Source organism: Phaseolus vulgaris, chromosome 10 (assembly GCF_051622355.1).
Source record: "Phaseolus vulgaris cultivar YP4 chromosome 10, ASM5162235v1, whole genome shotgun sequence".
Taxonomy (NCBI): domain Eukaryota; kingdom Viridiplantae; phylum Streptophyta; class Magnoliopsida; order Fabales; family Fabaceae; genus Phaseolus; species Phaseolus vulgaris.
The window spans coordinates 18,304,197-18,326,176 of NC_143507.1; the positions used below are offsets into that span (position 1 = coordinate 18,304,197).

The 21,980-nt window shown below is 44.1% G+C and overlaps 1 protein-coding gene and 1 pseudogene across 1 annotated transcript; one reads left to right on the top strand and one right to left on the bottom strand.

The window, feature by feature from the left end:
* Positions 1-612: 612 nt before the first annotated feature.
* Positions 613-16,296, bottom strand: LOC150024670 (uncharacterized). The gene is made up of 3 exons (XM_090296084.1): positions 15,364-16,296; positions 14,196-15,290; positions 613-1,065 (listed from the first exon to the last, which is right to left on the bottom strand). Exons 1-3 carry the CDS (start codon positions 16,294-16,296, stop codon positions 613-615), a joined length of 2,481 nt encoding a protein of 826 aa, XP_090152210.1.
* On the top strand, positions 15,809-15,914 carry LOC137819911 (small nucleolar RNA R71; annotated as a pseudogene).
* Positions 16,297-21,980: the final 5,684 nt, after the last annotated feature.

A 21,980-nucleotide genomic window follows, 5' to 3' on the forward strand; every position in this document is an offset into this window, starting at 1 on the left:
GTTCTTTTGCAGGTTCTTGAGGTGGATCGTTGCGAAGGACGGAGGTTGAAGCGGTGCACACGTCGATCCAAGTTTGACGAGGCAAGTTCCAGCGTTCTGGTCAACAGGCAGGATCAGTCAAGAAAGATAATTCAAGACTTAAAATTACCAAACTAATAAAACAGGAAATTTATTCAAAATAAGCAATAAAAGCAAAACAAACAAATAAGCAAATAAACAGAAAACAAAATAATCGAAAAATAAAATAAATAAAATAAGAAAAAATTCAAATAACTGAAAAGAAAAGAGAATTAGAGAGATAAAACCATATTTTTGTTCAATCCTCTCTTCTTAAGAAGTCATCCAGCATTTTGTTAAAATTTTTATCTACAGTCTTGCTTCATTTGCTGGATCTGCCCCCTGAATAATAGAACCTGTCCCCAGGTCAAAAATACATAACCTGCAAAATGATTAGGAGGCATATAGGATTTTATTATTATTATTATTATTATTTACTTTTTTATATATATATATAATCAGCAAAGGTAATAAAACAACATAAAACTAAAATGTGGACTGGGTTGCCTCCCAGTAAGCGCTCTTTTAACGTCATATAGCTTGACGCCTATGTCTTTATGGGTCATCTAAAAGGATTACCATAGTGAGTGTTTCCTGTTCATTACCCAAGTAAGGCTTTACCCTCTTACCATTTACAACCCAACTTCTGTGTGATTTTGGTTCTTCTAACTCTATTGCTCCATAAGGCTTTACCTCTTTCACAACATAAGGACCTGACCATTTAGATTTTAACTTTCCAGGAAAAAGTTTCAATCTAGAGTTGAATAAAAGCACAGATTGCCCAGGGTAAAAATTTCTTTCCACAATCTTCTTGTCATGATATTTCTTTGTGCGTTCCTTATAAAGCTTTGAGGAACTATATGCGTTTAACCTCTTCTCTTCAAGTTCATGGATTTGCAGTTTTCTCTTTTCCCCAGCCGCTTTAGCATCTAAATTTAGTGTTTTTAATGCCCAATATGCTTTATGCTCTAATTCCACCGGAAGATGACAGGCTTTCCCATAAATTAGCTGAAATGGGGAAAGGCCAGTAGGAGTTTTAAATGCCGTTCTATACGCCCACAGAGCTTCATCAAGTTTGATTGACCAATCTTTCCTTGATGCAACCACTGTTTTCTCTAATATTTTCTTGATTTCTCTGTTAGAAACTTCTGCTTGCCCATTTGTCTGTGGGTGGTAGGCTGATGCTACTTTATGACTAACCCCATAATGCTCTAACACTTTCTTCAATTGGATATTACAAAAATGAGACCCACCGTCACTTATCAATACTCTTGGAGTGCCAAATCTGCAAAATATATTCCTTTTAAGAAATTTGATGACTGTCTTGGAATCTGCATATTGTGCTGGAATTGCTTCCACCCATCTAGAAACATACTCAACTGCCACTAGTATATATTCATTTGAAAAAGAAGATGGCAAAGGCCCTATAAAATCAATGCCCCAACAATCAAAGACTTCAATTTCTTGAATATTTTGTAATGGCATCTCATGTCTTCTAGAAATGCTTCCTGTCCTTTGACACCTATCACATCTTTGTACTAATGCATGTGTATCTTTAAACAACGAAGGCCAGAAAAAACCTGATTGAAGAATTTTTGCAGCTGTCTTTTCCCCATTAAAATGTCCTCCATATGCTGAATTATGGCATTGCCATATAATGTTATTGGCTTCATCTGAAGAAACACATCTTCTCAGCAAGTTATCTGCACCCATTTTAAACAAATGAGGATCATCCCACACATAATGATTGGCATCCTTAAAAAATTTTCTTTTTTTATGCCAGTCCAAATTCTCCGGGATTGTTCCAGTAGCTTTAAAATTGGCCATGTCTGCAAACCATGGCCTCTTTTTGATTATCAGTAGCTTCTCATCTGGAAATTCAGCAAGAACCTCCGGCTCTAATGTGGTTACCTCATCATTTGCTAGTCTTGATAAATGATCTGCTACATTGTTCTCACATCCTTTCTTATCTTTGATCTCCAAATCAAATTCCTGCAACAAAAGTATCCATCGTATAAGTCTTGGCTTAGAATCTGCTTTATTCAATAAATATTTTATTGCAGCATGATCAGTGAAAACAATGACTTTAGAACCTATCAAATAAGATCGAAATTTCTCAAGTGCATACACTATAGCTAGTAGTTCTTTTTCTGTTGTGGTGTAATTACTTTGAGTTTCATTCAAAACTTTACTTGCATAGTGTATTACTTGAAAAATTCTTTCTTTCCTTTGTCCTAAAACTGCTCCTATTGCATAATCACTAGCATCACACATTATCTCAAAATTAAGTTTCCAATCAGGAACAGTTATGATAGGTGCAGAAATGAGTTTTTCTTTCAAGATATTAAAAGCAGTTAAACAATTATCATCAAATTTTGTACCGACCAGGTCATCGGGTGTGATGATGTGGACAAGTGAAAGGTAGGTGGTCAAAAGGTCAACATGGTCGCCGTATGTAGAAGCGGCGACTGGATATGCAGAGCCGGTTATCGCCGGGACGTGTCGCTATCCGAGAGGAAGACATCGCCTAAACAGACATCGCCTAAGTAAGAGATCGCCTAAGTAAGACATCGCCCGAAGAGTCAACCCGCGTGACGTAAGCATTTCACAGAGAGGGGCCCACACGATGGAATAACCCTAAGTTGGGTGGCGGCACTGTGGGTCCCTCCGCACAAAATAAACGATCAAGTCAAAAGGGCACGTGACAGTGCCCACGTGCTCATTAAAGATCTTCAAGGAAGGCTGCATGCATGACACGTGTTCAATTAGGGCACTCGAACAGTATGATGGCGCGAGAAATACAGTGCTCAAGTTAGAGCCCAAGTGGCCATAAGATTATATACATTGCACTCCAGATAAGGGAAGCCCATGGGCCAGATACGCTAAGATCCTAAAGATAGCGGCGCAAGGACCTTCTCCAAGGAACCCTAGATAATAGCAAGCAATGCAGAGGTAAACCCTAGTTTTCACCTATATATAGGGCACGAATAAGCCATAGTGAGGTACGTTTTTTTTTACAGTTGCATGAGTTTTAACCTAGTTTTCATAAAGTTACTCAGAGTAGTAGTCTCTAGTTGTTCTTGACGGCACACCCAGCTGTGAGCACAAGGCAATTAGGGCTACACAGTTTAGTTACACAGTTCCAGTTGTTGAGATTATTATACAGCTTCTAGTTACTTTGGTGTTTCTCGATAGCTGACTTGAGCGTCGGAGTGCAAACGGCCGCGAGGGCGCCCCTTTGTTCTTCCTTTTCAGGTACTGACAGGCGAAGCAAAGCGAAGGTGCTCTAATTCGTTAGAACAAGCCACGCACAAAGACGACCCAGGTCAACCGGCCAGAACATCTGGCGCCCACCGTGGGGCCGATATAAACATCGGTTCCACCACACAAGATTTCAGTTCAAGATTTTCAACACTCAGATAAGTCGAGAGGATTCCCGGAGAGCCATGGCCACCCGACCAGCACGCGCTAGGAGTGAAGAGATGACCTTACAACAGCTCATGGGGATGGTGCACGGGCTACAAGACGCAGTGGCCGCCTCGAAAGTAGAACAGGAGCGCATGCAGGCAGACCTCACAGCTTCTCAAGTAAGAAGCGAGGAACTCCATCGCACCAACGAGGAGTTACGTCATAGATGGCGGGCCAGAGACGAACCGGAGGCTACATCCCCACCCAGGGAATTCACAACACCGTTTTCACAAGCAATCTTGGAGACAGCAATTCCCAACACGTTCACGGGTCCCAAAGCAATGTTCATAGGAACGGAGGACCCCGAAGCGCATCTCACGGCGTTCCACACGCAGATGTTACTAGTAGGTGGATCAGACGCTGCTAAATGCAAGCTTTTCATGAGCACCCTGACAAGGATGGCCATGGACTGGTTCATCAGCCTCCTAGAGGGCCACGTCACGTCCTTCGCCCAACTTTCGAAACTATTTAGAGAACAGTACCTAGCCAACAGAACTCCCGCCCCAGTCTCGTACGACCTCTTTGACGTCAAGCAGTTCCAAGGTGAAACCCTAAAGGAATACATAAGCCGCTTCGGGGTGCAGGTGGTGAAAGTAGGTACCAAGAAGGAACCACCGAAGGCGATGCGGGTATGGACATGACGTTGGAGGTAGCCATGGACGGCGACGTAACCATGGGAGATGTTGAGTCGGAGCCTGAGAATAGCGTTGGAGTAGAAGAAGAGGAGAGCAGCCCAGAGGCAGCCAGGGAGCCAAGCATTGTGAGAGCCTTGCTCGCTAGCGAGAGGAGGCCACGCCCAGTTAGGGATTGGCTCGAGAAGGAGATCAGTGGTAAAATTTTCAAGTTGGGGAAAAATTTAGATGACGGGACACAGGAGCAGATCGCCAAGGTGATAGGCAAGCATCTAGACGCGTTCGCATGGTCTACCTCGGATATGCCAGGAATCGACCCCGATTTTTTATGTCATCGCCTAGCAATGGACCCCCAGGTCAGACCGGTCCGACAAAGAAGAAGAAAGTTCAATGAGGAAAGGAGACAGGCGATCAGGGACGAAACGCAAAAACTCCTCGAGGCGAGCCACATCAAGGAGATACAGTACCCGGAATGGCTAGCCAATGTCGTGTTGGTAAAGAAGAGCAACGGGAAATGGCGAATGTGTGTGGACTTTACAGATCTAAATAAAGCCTGTCCAAAGGATTCCTATCCTTTGCCAAGTATTGACGCCCTAGTGGACAGCGCAGCAGGATGTAAATTGTTGAGTTTCTTAGACGCGTTCTCAGGGTACAACCAAATTAAGATGCACCCCATGGATGAGGAAAAAACTGCCTTCATGAGGGAGAAGTCGTGCTATTGCTACAAAGTAATGCCTTTTGGGCTGAAGAACGCGGGAGCCACATATCAAAGATTGATGGACAAAGTGCTTGCACCTATGCTCGGGAGAAACGTGCAAGCTTACGTCGACGATATGGTCGTAACATCCCTAGAGAAGAACCAGCACATAGCCGACTTGGAGGAGCTATTCGTTACGATAGCCAAATACAAGCTAAAACTGAACCCCGAGAAGTGCATTTTCGGCGTGGAAGCGGGAAAGTTCTTAGGTTTCCTCTTGACCGAAAGAGCGATCGAAGCAAACCCCGACAAGTGTGCGGCCATTCTGGCAATGAGGAGCCCTGCTACGGTGAAGGAAGTGCAGCAGCTCACGGGCCGGATGGCCGCCCTGTCGCGATTTGTGTCTGCCAGTGGAGAAAGAGGTCACCCCTATTTCCAATGTTTGAAAAGGAACAATAGATTTGTCTGGACGAAGGAGTGCGAAGAGGCTTTCGTAAAACTCAAAGGGTACTTGGCAAGCCCCCCGGTCCTGTGCAAACCCCAAGTAGGAGCGCCCCTTAGACTATACTTCGCTGTAACCGAGAAGGCGCTGAGTGCGGTGCTCGTACAGGATCAGGATCAAGTTTAGAAGCCCGTTTATTTTGTCAGCAAGGTATTGCGGGGCCCAGAAGTGAGATATCAGGCCTTGGAGAAAGCGGCATTGGCAGTAGTGTTTTCAGCGAGGAGGTTGCGCCACTACTTCCAGAGTTTTACAGTGTTTGTAATGACTGACTTACCTATCCAGAAGGTCCTGAAGAAACCAGATGTGGCTGGAAGAATGGTAAAATGGGCGGTAGAGTTGTCGGAGTTCGACATCAAGTACGAGCCCCGGGGACCAATCAAGGGACAAATCTTCGCTGACTTCGTGGTCGAATTATCCTCTGAAACAGTGCAAAGCGCCAGAGATGGTTTTCGTTGGGTACTCTCAGTGGACGGGTCCTCTAACCAGTTGGGCAGCGGGGCCGGGGTAATTCTAGAAGGACCCAACGGCGTGTTGATAGAACAGTCCCTAAAATTTGCCTTTAAAGCCAGCAACAACCAGGCGGAGTACGAGGCTTTGATCGCTGGTGTTTTGTTGGCAAAGGAGATGGGAGCAAGGGTGCTGTTGGCTAAAAGCGATTCATTGCTAATCACAGGCCAAGTGATCGGCGAGTTCCAGGCTAAAGATCCGCAGATGGCAGCCTATTTGGAGTATGTGCGGGAGTTGAGGAAGTCTTTCGTCTCTTTCGAAGTAGTGCATGTGCCAAGGGAGCAGAACGCCCGGGCTGACTTACTGGCAAAGCTCGCCAGTTCGGGCAAGGGGGGCAGGCAGAGGACCGTCATACAAGAGACCCTGAAGACACCTCGAGCGTTCGTGGCAGACCACCAAGTTCTCCAAATCTGCAAGTCAAAGGAAGGGATATCAAGAAGTCATAAGTCCCTATCTCAGGAGACCTTGAGAACGCCAAGGGTTAGAGCGCATCCAGTAGGGGAGATAAAAATGACGCAAGTTTGCGCCGTCCACGAGCCAGACACATGGATTACGCCATACCAGCGATACATCACAGATGGCTTACTCCCAATAGACTCAACGGAAGCTAGGAAGGTAAAGAGGAACTCCAGCAAGTTCACCCTCATCGATGGTGAGTTGTACAGGTTTGGGTTCACACATCCCCTGTTAGTATGTGTGCATGGAGAGAGGTGCACGAGAATTATGACCGAGCTTCATGAAGATATTTGCGGGAGTCACATCGGAGGTCGAGCATTGGCAACAAGAACCATCCGTGCGGGCTATTATTGGCCGACAACGAGGGAAGACTGCAAGCGATATGCCCAACGTTGCAAGCAGTGCCAGGAGCAAGCCGATTGGCACAAGGCGCCTCCGGAAGAGTTGAAATCAATCTACAGTCCCTGGCCTTTCCACACATGGGGAATTGATATCCTGGGACCCTTCCCATTGGTGATTAGGCAGATGAAGTATTTGGTTGTGGTGGTCGAATACTTCACGAAGTGGATTGAAGCAGAACCAGTAGCCCAGATCACAGCGCACAAGATACAGAACTTCGTGTGGAAGAATATTGTGTGTCGCTTCGGTGTGCCCAAGCGTCTGGTGTCGGATAATGGGACTCAGTTCGCAAGTCACCTGCTGAAGAAGCTATGCGAGGACGTTGGAACTCAACAGGTGTTTGCTTCTGTGGAACACCCGCAAACGAATGGGCAGGTAGAGTCGGCTAATCGGGTTTTACTAAGAGGTTTGAAGAGAAGATTGGAGAAGGCCAAAGGGTCTTGGGCCGAGGAAGTTCCCCGTATAATATGGGCGTACCACACCACTGAACAGTCAGGGACCCACGAAACCCCATTCAGCTTGGTGTACGGGTGCGACGCAATGATCCCCATTGAAATCCAGGAAAGCTCGCCGAGATTCCAAAACTTCGTGGCAGAAGACTCGAATGCAGAAAGGAGGATGAACTTAGACTTGTTGGATGAGGTCAGGGAGGAGGCAAGGGTAAAGGCCGAGGCGATAAAGAGAAGAGTCGAACGCTCGTACAATTTTAGGGCAAGGCCAAGATAGTTCAGAGATGGCGACCTGGTAATGAGGAAGGCCCACCTGTACGAGATGCAGAATAAACTGTCACCCAAATGGACGGGACCGTTTAGAATAACCGAAGCACTCGGGAATGGCGCCTATCGTTTGGAAACACTGGAGGGAGGGGCGATTCCTCGCACTTGGAACGCTACCCACCTCAAATTTTATTACAGTTGAAACATTGTAAGTAGCAGTTAATTCGAACAGTCAAGTGAAAACAGTTTTTCAAGGTGGCGCTCTTTTTCCCTGAGAAGGGTTTTTTAATGAGGCCACCCAATAAAGAAAGTTCGAATTTATCGAAGTATCCCAGTTATTGAGTTTGCAAGATTGTCATTTTAAGTTTTCAAAGAAAAGACTTTGTCGTCCTTGTGTAATTTAGGGCAGATTCAGATCGCATGCATTCAGTCCAAAGTTTTAAGACCTCATCGCCACCTCGGGATCGGAGGGAAAAGTATAAAGTTTAAGCCCTCGTCACCAGTTGGCGATCGGAGGTAACGGTTAAGTTTTAAGTCCTCATCGCTGCTTGGCGATTGGAGGCACAAGTCAAGTTTTAAGTCCTCATCGCCACTCGGCAATTGGAGGCACAAATTAAGTTTTTAAGTCCTCATCGCCACCTAGCGATCGGAGGCACAAGTATAAAGTTTTGAAGTTCTTGTCGCCACCTGGCAATCGGAGGTGAAAGTTAAGTTTTAAGTCCTACTCGCCTAGAACGAGTATAGGCGAGAACAGAATAAAAAGTCCTACTCGCCTAGAGTGAGTATAGGCGAGAACAGATCAGAAGTCCTACTCGCCTAGAACGAGTTTAGGCGAGAACAGATTAAGAAGTCCTACTCGCCAAGAACGAGTATAGGCGAGAGTTCAGAGCAAGATGATAGATATGTACAGTATGAGTTCAAACCCGGGCGCCTAGTCCTTGAGCAGGGGTTAAGGGATTCCTTCGGGACACCCCCTCCTCAAGTATTAGTAGCTAGCCCCGGTACCAGATAACAGTTAAAACCCGGGCGCCTAGTCCTTGAGCAGGGGTTAAGGGATTCCTTCGGGACGCCCCCTCCTCAAGTATGAATAGCTAGCCCCGGTACCAGAGAAAGTCCTCCTCACCCTCGAGTGAGTACAGGCAAGATAAGGTTAAAAGCCCTCAGTGCATCCAGGGGAAAGGTAGCCCTGGGCAATGTTGAGGCACCAGAGAAAGTCCTCCTCACCCTCGAGTGAGTACAGGCAAGATAAGGTTAAAAGCCCTCAGTGCATCCAGGGGAAAGGTAGCCCTGGGCAATGTTGAGGTACCAGAGAAAGTCCTCCTCACCCTCGAGTGAGTACAGGCAAGATAAGGTTAAAAGCCCTCAGTGCATCCAGGGGAAAGGTAGCCCTGGGCAATGTTGAGGCACCAGAGAAAGTCCTCCAGAGAAAGTCCTCCTCACCCTCGAGTGAGTACAGGCAAGATAAGGTTAAAAGCCCTCAGTGCATCCAGGGGAAAGGTAGCCCTGGGCAATGTTGAGGCACCAGAGAAAGTCCTCCTCACCCTCGAGTGAGTGCAGGCAAGATAAGGTTAAAAGCCCTCAGTGCATCCAGGGAAAAGGTAGCCCCTGGGCAATGTTGAGGCACCAGAGAAAGTCCTCCTCACCCTCGAGTGAGTACAGGCAAGATAAGGTTAAAAGCCCTCAGTGCATCCAGGGAAAAGGTAGCCCCTGGGCAATGTTGAGGCACCAGAGAAAGTCCTTCTCGCCGACGAGCGAGTTTAGGCAAGAAAAAGTCCTTCTCACCAACGAGCGAGTTCAGGCAAGAGAAAGTCCTTCTCGCCGACGAGCGAGTTCAGGCAAGATAAAGTCCTTCTCACCGACGAGCGAGTTCAGGCAAGAACAGAATAAAAGACCTCTTTGCTTAAGCAAATTGAGGCAAGTTCGAAAGTTTTAGGTGATGACCTAGAAATACACGTGCAGATCAGGCAAGCGAGATGTCAGATACTACAAATGACTCCTGCCCATTGCTCAGTAAGTAATTTTGTGTCAAAAGTTGTTACTATAGACTAACTGTTTGTTCAGGATAAGTTGATTTCCAGGAAATTAGGCATCAGTTTGCGCTAAGTTAATTGGGTTGAGTAAAATCAACCAAGTTATCAGGCGATCGCACAACAGGTAAAAGATAAATCATGAGCATAAGTTAACACGGTTCGAAGAAAGAGGCCATTACAAACAGATTCGTTGCACATAGACGGAGGTTGAGTATGTAAGCCTTTCAGAGTGTTTCTAAAGAAAATGTCAGATAAGAACAAATGAAAACGCTAGTCTGAGGGTACGATTTTGTCGTCTACCATTTCGTGGAAAATTGAGAACTGAGAGAGGTCCAAGTCGGGGGTTGGTTCTCGTCGCTTCCCTCATAAGTATGGACAACCAGGGGAACATCAGGACGCGGCGACGACATGTCTGGCTCCACTACAGGTTGGGGAGATGAAGCGTTCACCAGAGCGTATCAAAGGTTTTAAAGAGAAGCAGAAAGACAATGTAACAGTAGGGGTGGCGCGAGAAGTTAGAATTTTGAAGGTTATGGGAAGCGCAAACGACACGAAATGACAACTGTTGATGGATCCACGCGTCATTGGGTGGGAGAAGGTTGGTGAAGTGTCAAATCAGACACCGGCGTGCGCATTAGCGTACGAGCCACGTAGATCGCCGGAATATAAACTCACCCTCCCGGGTCGCCAGGGGCGATGACGTGATCGGGAAGTGCGAGAGGGGTGACCGCCAACAAGTCCTCGGCAAACGAAGGGCTAGGCGATCTGACGTCGCTACGAGCAATATGTCGCCAATCATCCCAATGAGCTCTGGCGCGATAATGCTGAAGATTCAAACACGAAAGCCCAAACGGAAAGGCATCCATCATAAAAGCGCAAATCGAGCAGAGCCATAAACAAGGCAACCAAGGACAGGATGCTTCAGGAATGGGAATCAACAAATCTAAGAAATTCACGCCAAGCGTAGAGGCGATATCAGAGTGACATGTGCGGCATGACAAAGAACATAAGCATGCAAGATAATGTGAACAGCATTTCAGCACAAGTAACAGTGTAGGACCAATGTTAGGGTTACAGACCAAAGTTTATAACATTCGCAAAATGGAATTGTGAACCTATATACGTCCTAAATATCTACACAAAAAGCAAGAGCACATCACTCATCGGGGGTCCCAGGCTTCAAGCAGTGCGACGAAAGGGCCCCGTCTCCAAACTGCAAGGCCCGAGTCAGAAGAGTCCTCTGATGATCGTTTAACTTCGAACCTACGTGAAAGAAAGGAGTAAAGTATAATGAGAAACATACGTGAAACAAAGTATCTCTGAGTGGAATCATAACAAAGAAGCGGGAAGGTCATGAAAAGGCCTCACACACATATATATTTTTTAAGAAGCTCAGCATTATATTCCAAGCTTATTAAGGCAGCCGCATCAAATCCTCCAACACCCGCCAGGATCTTGCAAGCTTCCTGATCCCTTGAAGACAGTTTCTTAAGGGGTTTAGATTTCAAAGCTTTTGCGTCCTTTGTCCAGTACAAAGGAAAGCCATCCAGGGCAGAAGGCACCAAGCTGTAGCAACATACCTTAAAAAACCTGCTTTTCCACCCTGTGAAGGCTTGCTGAAAGGGAGTCAAAAGAATCCTACCAGGGACATTGCTAAGGGTTACCCAAAGATTGTTTCTCTGCCTCTTCACCTCAAAGAAGTGAAGAAAGATGTCCACAGAAGGCGCACATCCAAGGAAGCCAAACAAAATATCAAAGGCCTTCACGAAGGCCCAACTGTTAGGATACAGTTGGGCTGGAGCGGTGTTCATCTCCGTTAACAGCTCCCTCTCGAACCTGGAAAAGGGAAGGCGTACGCCGACGCACTTAAAAACCACTTGATAGAAATAGAAAAAGGGGACCCCGTTATTAGATCGTTCATCCCCGCACACCGGTTCCCCCATTGACGATGTCATCATCGTGCCTCTTTGCGAAGGCACGATGGTCATAGGAGCATGCTTCCCCCACGTGCTCCCTCAAGGCCCTGGAGGAAAGTAAGCAAGAGTACTCGTCGAGTAGTTCACTCGAAGCCCAGGGATAGAGATCCTTGTAACTCACTCGGGAGGAAGATGGATTGGCAGACATCCTAGGGTGTACTGGCAGGAAAGAAACTGGGGTCAAAGGGTCAGTAATGCAACAAAGAGAAGGGTCACAAAGAAAGAACGTGGGGCAAGAAGTTCTTGGAAAGAAGGTGAATAGTGCGAGGAAGATACGAAAGAAGCATAGACAATGAGTTGAGATGCGGGGTTTTCAAGATTCGAGCCTCATGATTGCAGCAGTAAAGCAAGTGTTTCGTGAGTGGGCCACGTGTCGCGAGGTAAAGGTACAGATCAAAACGTCATTTATATCACTCAGAGAATGTCACATCGTCAGAGCCCTTGAGGGTACGTTGCGCCGGCGATGCAGAAATGTCACTTCAATCGATCGGAAGATGGCGTGTCATCATAACGCCGCAAGGGCAGTAGGGGGCAAGCTTTAGTCTTTTCGCTGAGAACAAGTTATCAGCTCAAGACTGGGGGGCTTGTGTACCGACCAGGTCATCGGGTGTGATGATGTGGACAAGTGAAAGGTAGGTGGTCAAAAGGTCAACATGGTCGCCGTATGTAGAAGCGGCGACTGGATATGCAGAGCCGGTTATCGCCGGGACGTGTCGCTATCCGAGAGGAAGACATCGCCTAAACAGACATTGCCTAAACAGACATCGCCTAAGTAAGAGATCGCCTAAGTAAGAGATCGCCTAAGTAAGACATCGCCCGAAGAGTCAACCCGCGTGACGTAAGCATTTCACAGAGAGGGGCCCACACGATGGAATAACCCTAAGTTGGGTGGCGGCACTGTGGGTCCCTCCGCACAGAATAAACGATCAAGTCAAAAGGGCACGTGACAGTGCCCACGTGCTCATTAAAGATCTTCAAGGAAGGTTGCATGCATGACACGTGTTCAATTAGGGCACTCGAACAGTATGATGGCGCGAGAAATACAGTGCTCAAGTTAGAGCCCAAGTGGCCATAAGATTATACATTGCACTCCAGATAAGGGAAGCCCATGGGCCAGATACGCTAAGATCCTAAAGATAGCGGCGCAAGGACCTTCTCCAAGGAACCCTAGATAATAGCAAGCAACGCAGAGGTAAACCCTAGTTTTCACCTATATATAGGGCACGAATAAGCCCTAGTGAGGTACGTTTTTTTTACAATTGCATGAGTTTTAACCTAGTTTTCATAAAGTTACTCAGAGTAGTAGTCTCTAGTTGTTCTTGACGGCACACCCAGCTGTGAGCACAAGGCAATTAGGGCTACACAGTTTAGTTACACAGTTCCAGTTGTTGAGATTATTATACAGCTTCTAGTTACTTTGGTGTTTCTCGCTAGCTGACTTGAGCGTCAGAGTGCAAACGGCCGCGAGGGCGCCCCTTTGTTCTTCCTTTTCAGGTACTGACAGGCGAAGCAAAGCGAAGGTGCTCTAATTCGTTAGAACAAGCCACGCACAAAGACGACCCAGGTCAACCGGCCAGAACAAATTTAAAAGGAGTATCCTTATTGAGAAGGTTGCATAGGGGCTTCGAAATCTTGGAGAAATCTTTAATAAATCTTCTGTAAAATCCAGCATGCCCTAGAAAACTTCTGATTCCTTTGATGTTGACTGGTGGAGGTAACTTCTCAATGACTTCAACTTTTGCTTTATCTACCTCCAGCCCTTTATGAGAAATTTTATGGCCTAAGACAATTCCTTCAGTGACCATGAAATGACATTTCTCCCAATTTAGCACAAGATTTGTCTCCACACATCGCTTCAGTACGAGATCAAGATTAGCTAAACAATCATCAAAAGAAGATCCAAACACAGAAAAGTCATCCATAAAAACTTCAATGCATTTCTCAATCATATCTGCGAAAATAGCAAACATACACCTTTGGAAAGTTGCTAGCGCATTACATAAACCAAATGGCATTTTCGATAAGCAAAAACGCCAAATGGGCAAGTAAATGCTGTCTTCTCTTGATCTTCTGGATTAACCACAATTTGATTATATCCTAAATAACCATCCAAAAAACAATAATATTCTTTACCTGCCAATCTTTCTAACATTTGATCCATAAAAGGTAATGGATAATGATCTTTCCGCGTAGCTTGATTCAGTTTCCTATAATCAATGCACATCCTCCATCCTGTAACAGTTCTTGTAGGAATTAATTCATTTTTTTCGTTATAAATAACTGTCATACCTCCTTTCTTAGGTACCACCTGTACCGGACTAACCCACGCACTGTCTGAAATGGGATAAATCATTCCTGCTTCTAAAAGCTTTTGTACCTCCTTTCTAACAACCTCCTTCATGGAAGTATTTAAGCGCCTTGGTGGTTGAGCCACAGGTTTGAAATCTTGCTCCATGTGAATTTTATGCATGCAATATGCTGGGCTTATACCTTTCAAGTCAGCAAATGTCCATCCTATAGCTTCTTTATTTGCCATCAACACTTTTATCAACTTTTGTTGTTCCTCTTTGGATAAATGGTTGCTTATGATAACTGGCTTCTCCCCATTTTCTTCAAGAAAAACATATTTCAAATGAGTTGGCAACTGTTTCAACTCTATTTTCTGAGGGGTGTTGGCTTTGTTCAGTTCTAATTCATCAAAAATCCTTTGTTGAACTTCTTTTGTCTTTCCCAGCTCTAACAAACATTCCTTGACTTCCTTCTCCCCACAGTCCTCACAATTTTCATTATCATTTAAGATTGCTTTCATCAATGAATCATCTATAAATATTTCTCTGTGATTTTCCAAATACAGTTCATCCAATGCATCCATCCTAAAACAATCATTCTGATGAATCGGATGTTTCATTGCTTCAAATACATCAAAGCTAACTTCTTCATCCTGCACTCGAACCTTCAACTTTCCTTCATCCACATCAATAATAATTTTTGCAGTCTTCATAAATGGGCGTCCAAGAATAAGAGGTACTTCAACATCTTCCTCTATGTCCATGATCACAAAATCAACTGGGAAGTAAAATTTGTCTACCTTCACCAAAAGATCCTCTACTATCCCATGTGGATATTTTATTGATCTGTCAGCTAATTGCAGTGTCATCCTTGTAGGCAGAATTTTAACATCCCCGATTTTCTTCAACATAGATAGTGGCATCAGATTTATGCTTGCCCCAAGATCTAGTAATGCTTTGGCCACTGTAAAATTTCCTATTGTGACTGGTAAAGTAAAACTCCCAGGATCTTTAGATTTTTGTGGCAATGATTTTTGAATAATGGCACTACATCCTGCTTCTAGCTCCACAATTCCTTGTTCTTTTAATCTTCTCTTCTTGGTCAACAAATCCTTAATAAATCTGGCATAAGTAGGCATTTGTTCCAAAGCTTCAGTGAACGGAATACTTATCTCTAGTTGTTTTAGAATTTCACAGAATCTGATAAACTGTCCTTCTATATTCTTTCTGGAGGGAGCATGTGGATAAGGTAAATCTACAATTGGAACACTTTTTTTTTCATTCTCTTTTTCCTTTTTTTTCTTTTCTTCCTGTACCCTCTCATTTTTTTCTTTCACTTCTCCCTCTTCACTCTTGTTTTTTTCTTCCTCTTCTTTTTTTTCTTCCCTATCAATTTTTCTTTCTTCACTCTCTATGTCTCTTTCCTTACATTGTAGATTATCACCAATCCCCTTTCCTACAACTACTCCACTTCTTGTAGTGATTGACTTACATTTCTCCCTGAGTTCCCTCAACTCTTGTGTAAGTTGCTTAATTTGTGTCTCAAAATTCTCAACGTTCTTCTGCACAACCAACATGGTGTGTGTAAATTTTTTTTGTAGAATCTTCCATTTTTCTCATTCTCTCTTGGGACACATGATCTAATAGTTGGAGTTGTTGAAAAGTTCCTTGCTTTCCTTGATCTTCCATGTCAAACGCTTTTTCTTCAAAAGAAATATTTTGGTAAGCACATTGCTCACTGGAATGCTCACCTCCACACAGTTCGCACCTTAATTCTTGATTCTGCCTTTGAATAACATGTAATTGTTGAGGCAATTTCGCCATTTGTGTGGTTAACTGCTCAACCTGTTGTGTCAAAATTTGATTTTGAGCCAATAATGTATCTTCAATCCATCCTTTCTTCCGAGTACTTCGTCCATCATACTCCTCTTGAGAATCTGTTGATGCCAATCCATTAATAATCCTCGTTGCTTGTTCGGCATCAAGAGTCATCATTGTGCCACCAGCTGCGGCATCTAAGAGCATCTTCATATCAAATTTGAGACCATTAATGAATATGCTCAGTTGAGCAATGTCTTCAAACCCATGATTTGGGCATTTTCTCAATATCATCTTAAATCTTTCCCATGTCTCACAAAAAGACTCCTCTGCTCCTTGTCTGAACATAGAGATTTCAGACTTAGCTTTAATGTAGCGAGAGATTGGAAAAAATCTTTGCAGAAATTTTTCTTCTACATCCTTCCAGCTCGTCAGGCTCTGATTTGGAAGTGAACTAAGCCAATCCTTAGCTTTTCCTGCCAATGAAAAAGGAAACAAGCGCATACAAACATTATCAACATCATCTGATTCAAAGCCCATTACTCCCACCAATTCATAAAATGTATTCAAATGTGAATATGGATCTTCATGCTCCATTGCTGTGAATTGATGGGCACTGATAAGAGTAAGAAAATTGGGATTTATTTCCAAGGCCTTAGCGGTAGAAGGTATTGCGATACTAGAATAATGTCGTGGTCCTTGGTATATGACATAATCTCCAAGTGTCTTCTTGGCTTGTTCTTCTGCCATGTTGCTTCCTAAAATATTAATGGAAAAGAAGAAAAAAAAAGTATATTTTTTTTATTTTTTTATTTTTTTATTTTTATTTTTTAAAAATAAACAGAAATTTAAATTGCTAACTAAAATAAAATCAATAACTTCCTAAACTATAAATTAAAACATAAAATAAAACAAAACAAAACACTAAAATGACACTAAGAAAATAAAACAAAGATATTCAGAAAAAAAATAAAAATAAAAATAAAAAATAAAAAATATAACAAAAATAGAAATAAAAATATATAAATAAAATAAAAACTAAAACAGAATAGAAGAAAACAATGAAGACGAAAAATAACTAAAATCAAGAAATAAAAACAGAATAAACAAAATACTAGAAATAAAAACAAAATAGAATAAAACAAATAAAACAAAACGTAATCAACTAACTAACTTATTTTAAAGATACTACGTAAACTAACGTAAAAATAAAAGTGAAAACTAGTAATAGATAAATAATTAAAACAAATAAATAAAAACTACCTAAGCCTAAATAAAACTACGTAACTAAACCTAAAAATAACTAAAATCAAATAAAATCAAATAAAAAAAATAAAAAAAATCTGTAAAAAAAATAAAAAAAATTAAAAATTAAAACAATCAAAACAATTAAAATATTCACAATATTTAGGAAATTATACTCAACAAATCAAACCTGTTCTCCGGCAACGGCGCCAAAAACTTGATGACTTTTTACGGCAAGTGCACCGCTTTGTCAGAAGTAATAATTGTCCCTAAGGACGGATATCGATCCCACAAGGAACAGTGAATTATTATCAAGTACAATAATCGCTAAATATAGAACAAAACAATTAAAAGTGTATTGAAAGTGGTTGTGTTGGCAATGATCAATAAGAAAACAGACAAAGAATTAGTTGTTTCAATTGGAAAAATAGGGATTAGGTTTCATCTCTCTCACTCTCATGTATTTTGATTAGCATGTCAATATTAAGTTCTTTGATTGAAATTGATGCCCGTATAAAAATCATCTATATCGATTCCTCGCATATAAAATCCTTAAGAATGTCCCCTAACTATCGATCCCTCGCATAATTATAAGAACAACTTAGAACGAAGCTCAGACGTTTAATAGCAATTAACAGTTCAAGTCTATTCCTAGCACTTAAATATGTTAAGTATTGTTGTTTAGGTCCGAACCCTAAAAATACGTCCCGGTCAGATTTAAGATTCTCAATTTGTCACGGAAAATTAAAAGTAAAACAACAATACCAATAATCAATCAAGAACTGAATATTAATATATAAAATATCACCTCAATACATAAGATTTTGAGCAGATTACTCTCAATCCCAAAGGTAGAATTAGCCACGCATACTTCTATCACCTTCCATTCTCCCAATTGGGTTACAATTCACTCTATGGTGTTTTCCTCTCAATCCGGCACCCTAAGGTTGAGCCTCTAGCGCTCTATTTATCCTAGTTTTCTAGGGTTAGGTTGTTTATTGTGTCGCGCTAATGGGCTAAATGATAAAACATAAAAAAGGCCCAATCTTTCTTTGCATCTTTTCCATTCTGGGACCTTCTATCTTTATCTTTTTAGCTCAAATCATTCATCTTTAATCCAAATCTCCAATCTTCCTTAGAAATCTGCAATTAACACCAAATTTGGGAATAAAATACTCTTATTCAAATAAAGATCATAAAAAATGTAAAAAGGTATAAATTCATAAATTAGGGATTATTTTATATGTAAATTAGCAATAAATCCTCATAAGTGCCTATATTTTAATATGAAATATTACTGAAATTAAACACTTATCAGTCCTTTGTCTTGTTTGAAGTGGTGCACGTGCCAAGAGAGCAGAATGCCCGAGCTGACTTGTTGGCCAAGCTCGCCAGTTCGGGCAAGGGGGCAGGCAGAGGACCGTTACATAAGAAATTTTGAAGACACCTCGAGCGTTTGTGGCAGATCACCAGGTTCTTCAAGTGTGCAGGTCAATGGAAAGGACGGCGAGGAGTCATAGATCCTTGACTTATGAGACTTTGAAGACGCCGAGAGTTAGGGCACATCCAGCGGGAGTAACAAAGATGACGCAAGTTTGCGCTATCCATGAGCCAGATACATGGATAACGCCCTACCAACGCTACATGGCGGATGGCGTGCTCCCAATGGACTCGACAGAGGCCAGAAAGACAAAGAAGAACTCCAACAGGTTCACCCTCATCGATGGCGAGTTGTACAGGTTTGGGTTTATGCACCCTCTTCTGGTATGTGTACACGGAGAGAAGTGCGTGAGAATCATGGCTGAGCTCCACGAGGGGATCTGCGGGAGTCACATTGGGGGTCGAGCTCTGGCAACGAGAACCCTCCGTGCAGGTTATTACTGACCCACAATGAGGGAAGATTGCAAGAAATATGCCCAGCGTTGCAAGCAATGCCAGCAGCACGCTGATTGGCACAAGGGGCCTCCAGAGGAGCTAAAGTCGATTTACAGCCCCTGGCCGTTCCATACGTGGGGAATCGATATTCTGGGACCCTTTCCGTTGGCGATCAGGCAAATGAAGTATTTGGTTGTGGCAATCGAGTACTTCACAAAGTGGATTGAAGCAGAACCAGTAGCCCAGATCACCGCGCACAAGATTCAGAGTTTCGTGTGGAAGAATATTGTGTGTCGTTTTGGTGTGCCCAAGCGTTTGGTATCTGTACCGCCCTGGTGGTCGGGAGTGATGACGTGGCACCCTGCTACAGTATGGGCGTGTTGGCAAGGCGCCTGGTTGGCAAGAGGGAAGGAAGTCGGGGGGCTCGTGTAGTCGCCGGTTGTTATATTGGTGTGTTCCGATTTCCAGCTTACCAGAATCGGCGATCACCATGTTAAAGATGAAGTCGCCAGATGTAGTTTCAGGCGACCAAGCAATTGGAGATCGCCGGAGAAAGCACATCGCCGAAGATGAAGGAGAAGCAGATTATGAAGGCGGCCGGCGAGACCACAGGGAAGGTGTATGAGGACACCCTAACTCGCCAGTTCCAGTAGAGATCGCACTCCCAAGTTAGCTATGCACTGGGCAGTACCATGCATAAGTAACTTAGCCAAAATGAGAGTAGAAGCAGCGCCAAGTCAAGGAGCCTCCAGATGATGGCACGTGTACGACTGGATGCGAGCCACGTGTCCAGGTCTGTAACTGCCAGGAGAGAGAAAACAACCAGGTATATAAGAGTTCTTAACGAACTTTCTGAGGTACGCACGTTCAGTTCATACTCTTTACGCTTGCGAGTTCTAGAGCTGACTGTGAGAGAGGATTTGCACGGTTCTTGTTCTCTTAGTATTTGGTGATACCGTCACTGACTTGAGCGTTGGAGTGCGATCGGCCGCAGCGGCGCCGCTCTGTTTCTTTGCAGGTTCTTGAGGTGGATCTCGAAGAGGAACGGAGGTGAGAAGCGGTGTGCATGTCGATCCTTTGACGAGGCAGTTTCCAGCGTTCCGGTCAATAGGCAGGATCAGTATCAGATAATGGGACTCAATTTGCGAGTCACCTATTGAAGAAGCTGTGTGGGGATGTTGGAATACAGCAGGTGTTTGCTTCTGTGGAGCATCCACAAACGAATGGGCAAGTGGAGTAAGCCAATCGTGTTTTGCTGAGAGGCTTGAAGAGGAGGTTGGAGAAGGCCAAGGGGTCGTGGGCTGAGGAAGTTTCCCGCATAGTATGGGCATATCACACCACCGAGCAATCGGGAACCCACGAAACCCCGTTTAGTTTGGTGTATGGGTGTGATGCTATTATTCCAGTTGAAACCCAGGAAAGCTCGCTGAGATTTCAAAACTTTGTGGCGGAAGACTCGAACGAAGAAAGGAGGATGAACTTGGATTTGCTGGATGAGGTCAGGGAGGAAGCACGGGTGAAGGCCGAAGCAGTGAAGAGAAGAGTTGAACGCAAGTACAACTCTAGAATAAGGCCAAGGCAATTCAGAGATGGCGACCTGGTGATGAGGAAGGCCCACCAGTACGAGATGGAGAACAAATTGTCTCCCAAGTGGATAGGACCGTTTAGAATAACCGAAGCACTCAGGAACGGCGCCTACCGCTTGGAGACGCAGGAAGGAGGGGCGATTCCTCGCACTTGGAACGCCACCCATCTCAAGTTTTATTACAGTTAAAGCATTGTAAGTAGCAATTAACTCGAACAGTTTAAGATGTTTCAGTTAAAACAGTTTTTCAAGGGGACGCTCTTTTTCCCTAAGGAGGGTTTTTAACGAGGCCACCCGATAAAGAAGGTTTCGAAGTTTATCAAAGTTTCCCTGTTATTAAGTTTGCATGCTCATCGTTTTTTAAGTTTTCGGAAAGAGACTTTATCGCCCTTGTGTAGTTTGAAGGCAACGGCGAATTCAGATTGCATACATTCAGTGCAAAGTTTGAAAGCATAAAGTTTTAAACCCTCATCGCCACCTGGCGATCGGAGGTGAAAGTTAAGTTTTAAGTCCTCATCGCCACCTGGCGATCGGAGGCACAAATATAAAGTTTTCTAAGTTCTCATCGCCTTCCGGCGAGAAGAGATTAAAAATTCCAACTCGCCGTGAGCGAGTGTAGGCGAGAAGAGATTAAAAAGTCCTCCTCGCCGCGAGCGAGTGTAGGCGAGAAAAGATTAAAAAAGTCCTCCTCATCGTGAGCGAGCGTAGGCGAGAAGAGATTGAAAAGACCTCCTCTCCTTGAGCGAGTACAGGCAAGAACAGATTACAAGACCTCTTTGCGTAAGCAAATTGAGGCAAGTTTGAAAGTCCTCAGTGCATCCAGGGGAGGAGGAGATGTAACCCCTGGGCAAGTTGAGGCATCAAGAAAAGTCCTTCTCACCCTCGAGTGAGTTCAGAGCAAGATGACAGGTATGTCCAGTATGAGTTAAAATCCGGGAGCATAGTCCTTGATTTGGGGTTAAGGGATTCTTTTGGGACGCCACCTCCTCAAGTATGAACAACTAGCGCCGGTATCAGATATCAGTATAAAGTTACAATCCGGGGGCCTAGTCCTTGATCAGGGGTTAAGGGATTCTTTCGGGACACCCCCTCCTCAAGTATGAACAGCTAGCCTCGGTATCAGATATCAGTATAAAGTTAAAATCCGGGGGCCTAGTCCTTGATCAAGGGTTAAGGGATTCTTTCGGGACGTCCCCTCCTCAAGTATGAACAGCTAGCCCCGGTATCAGATATCAGTATAAAGTTAAAATCCGGGAGCCTAGTCCTTGATCAGGGGTTAAGGGATTCTTTCGGGACGCCCCCTCCTCAAGTATGAACAACTAGCCCCGGTACCAGATATCAGTATAAATTAAAAACCCAGGCGCTTAGCCCTTGAGCAAGGGTTAAGGGATTCCTTCGGGACGCCCCCTCCTCAGGTATGAATAGCTGGCCCCGGTATCAGACGATAGATGAAAGCTAAAATCTGGGTACTTAGTCCCTGGGCAGGGGTCAAGGGATTCCTTTGGGACGCCCCCTTCTCAGGTAGGAACAGCTAGCCCCGGCGTCTGATGTTCAGAACACTTCGCCTTGGTGTTTTAGACACCCTGGGGACGATACGGCGTTGCTGTAGCAGGCCTCTCCTCAAGCGTGGGCACCGAACGCAAAAAGATAAGGGCTAAGTTGCCCTGGTGTTTTAGACATTCCATGAACAATGCGGTACTATTGTTTAGACCTCCCCATGGGCGTGGGC

What these genes read in the sequence shown, in the direction of transcription:
- LOC150024670 (XM_090296084.1), bottom strand. Translation starts at nt 16,296, where the DNA reads ATGGCAGAAGAACAAGCCAAGAAGACACTTGGAGATTATGTCATATAC. An exon ending in AACTCCAACTATTAGATCAT is followed by an intron (nt 15,291 to 15,363) that starts GTGTCCCAAGAG and finishes TTGGTTGTGCAG; the next exon opens with AAGAACGTTGAGAATTTTGA. An exon ending in AGGACTGTGGGGAGAAGGAA is followed by an intron (nt 1,066 to 14,195) that starts GTCAAGGAATGT and finishes TCCCCATTTCAG; the next exon opens with CTAATTTATGGGAAAGCCTG.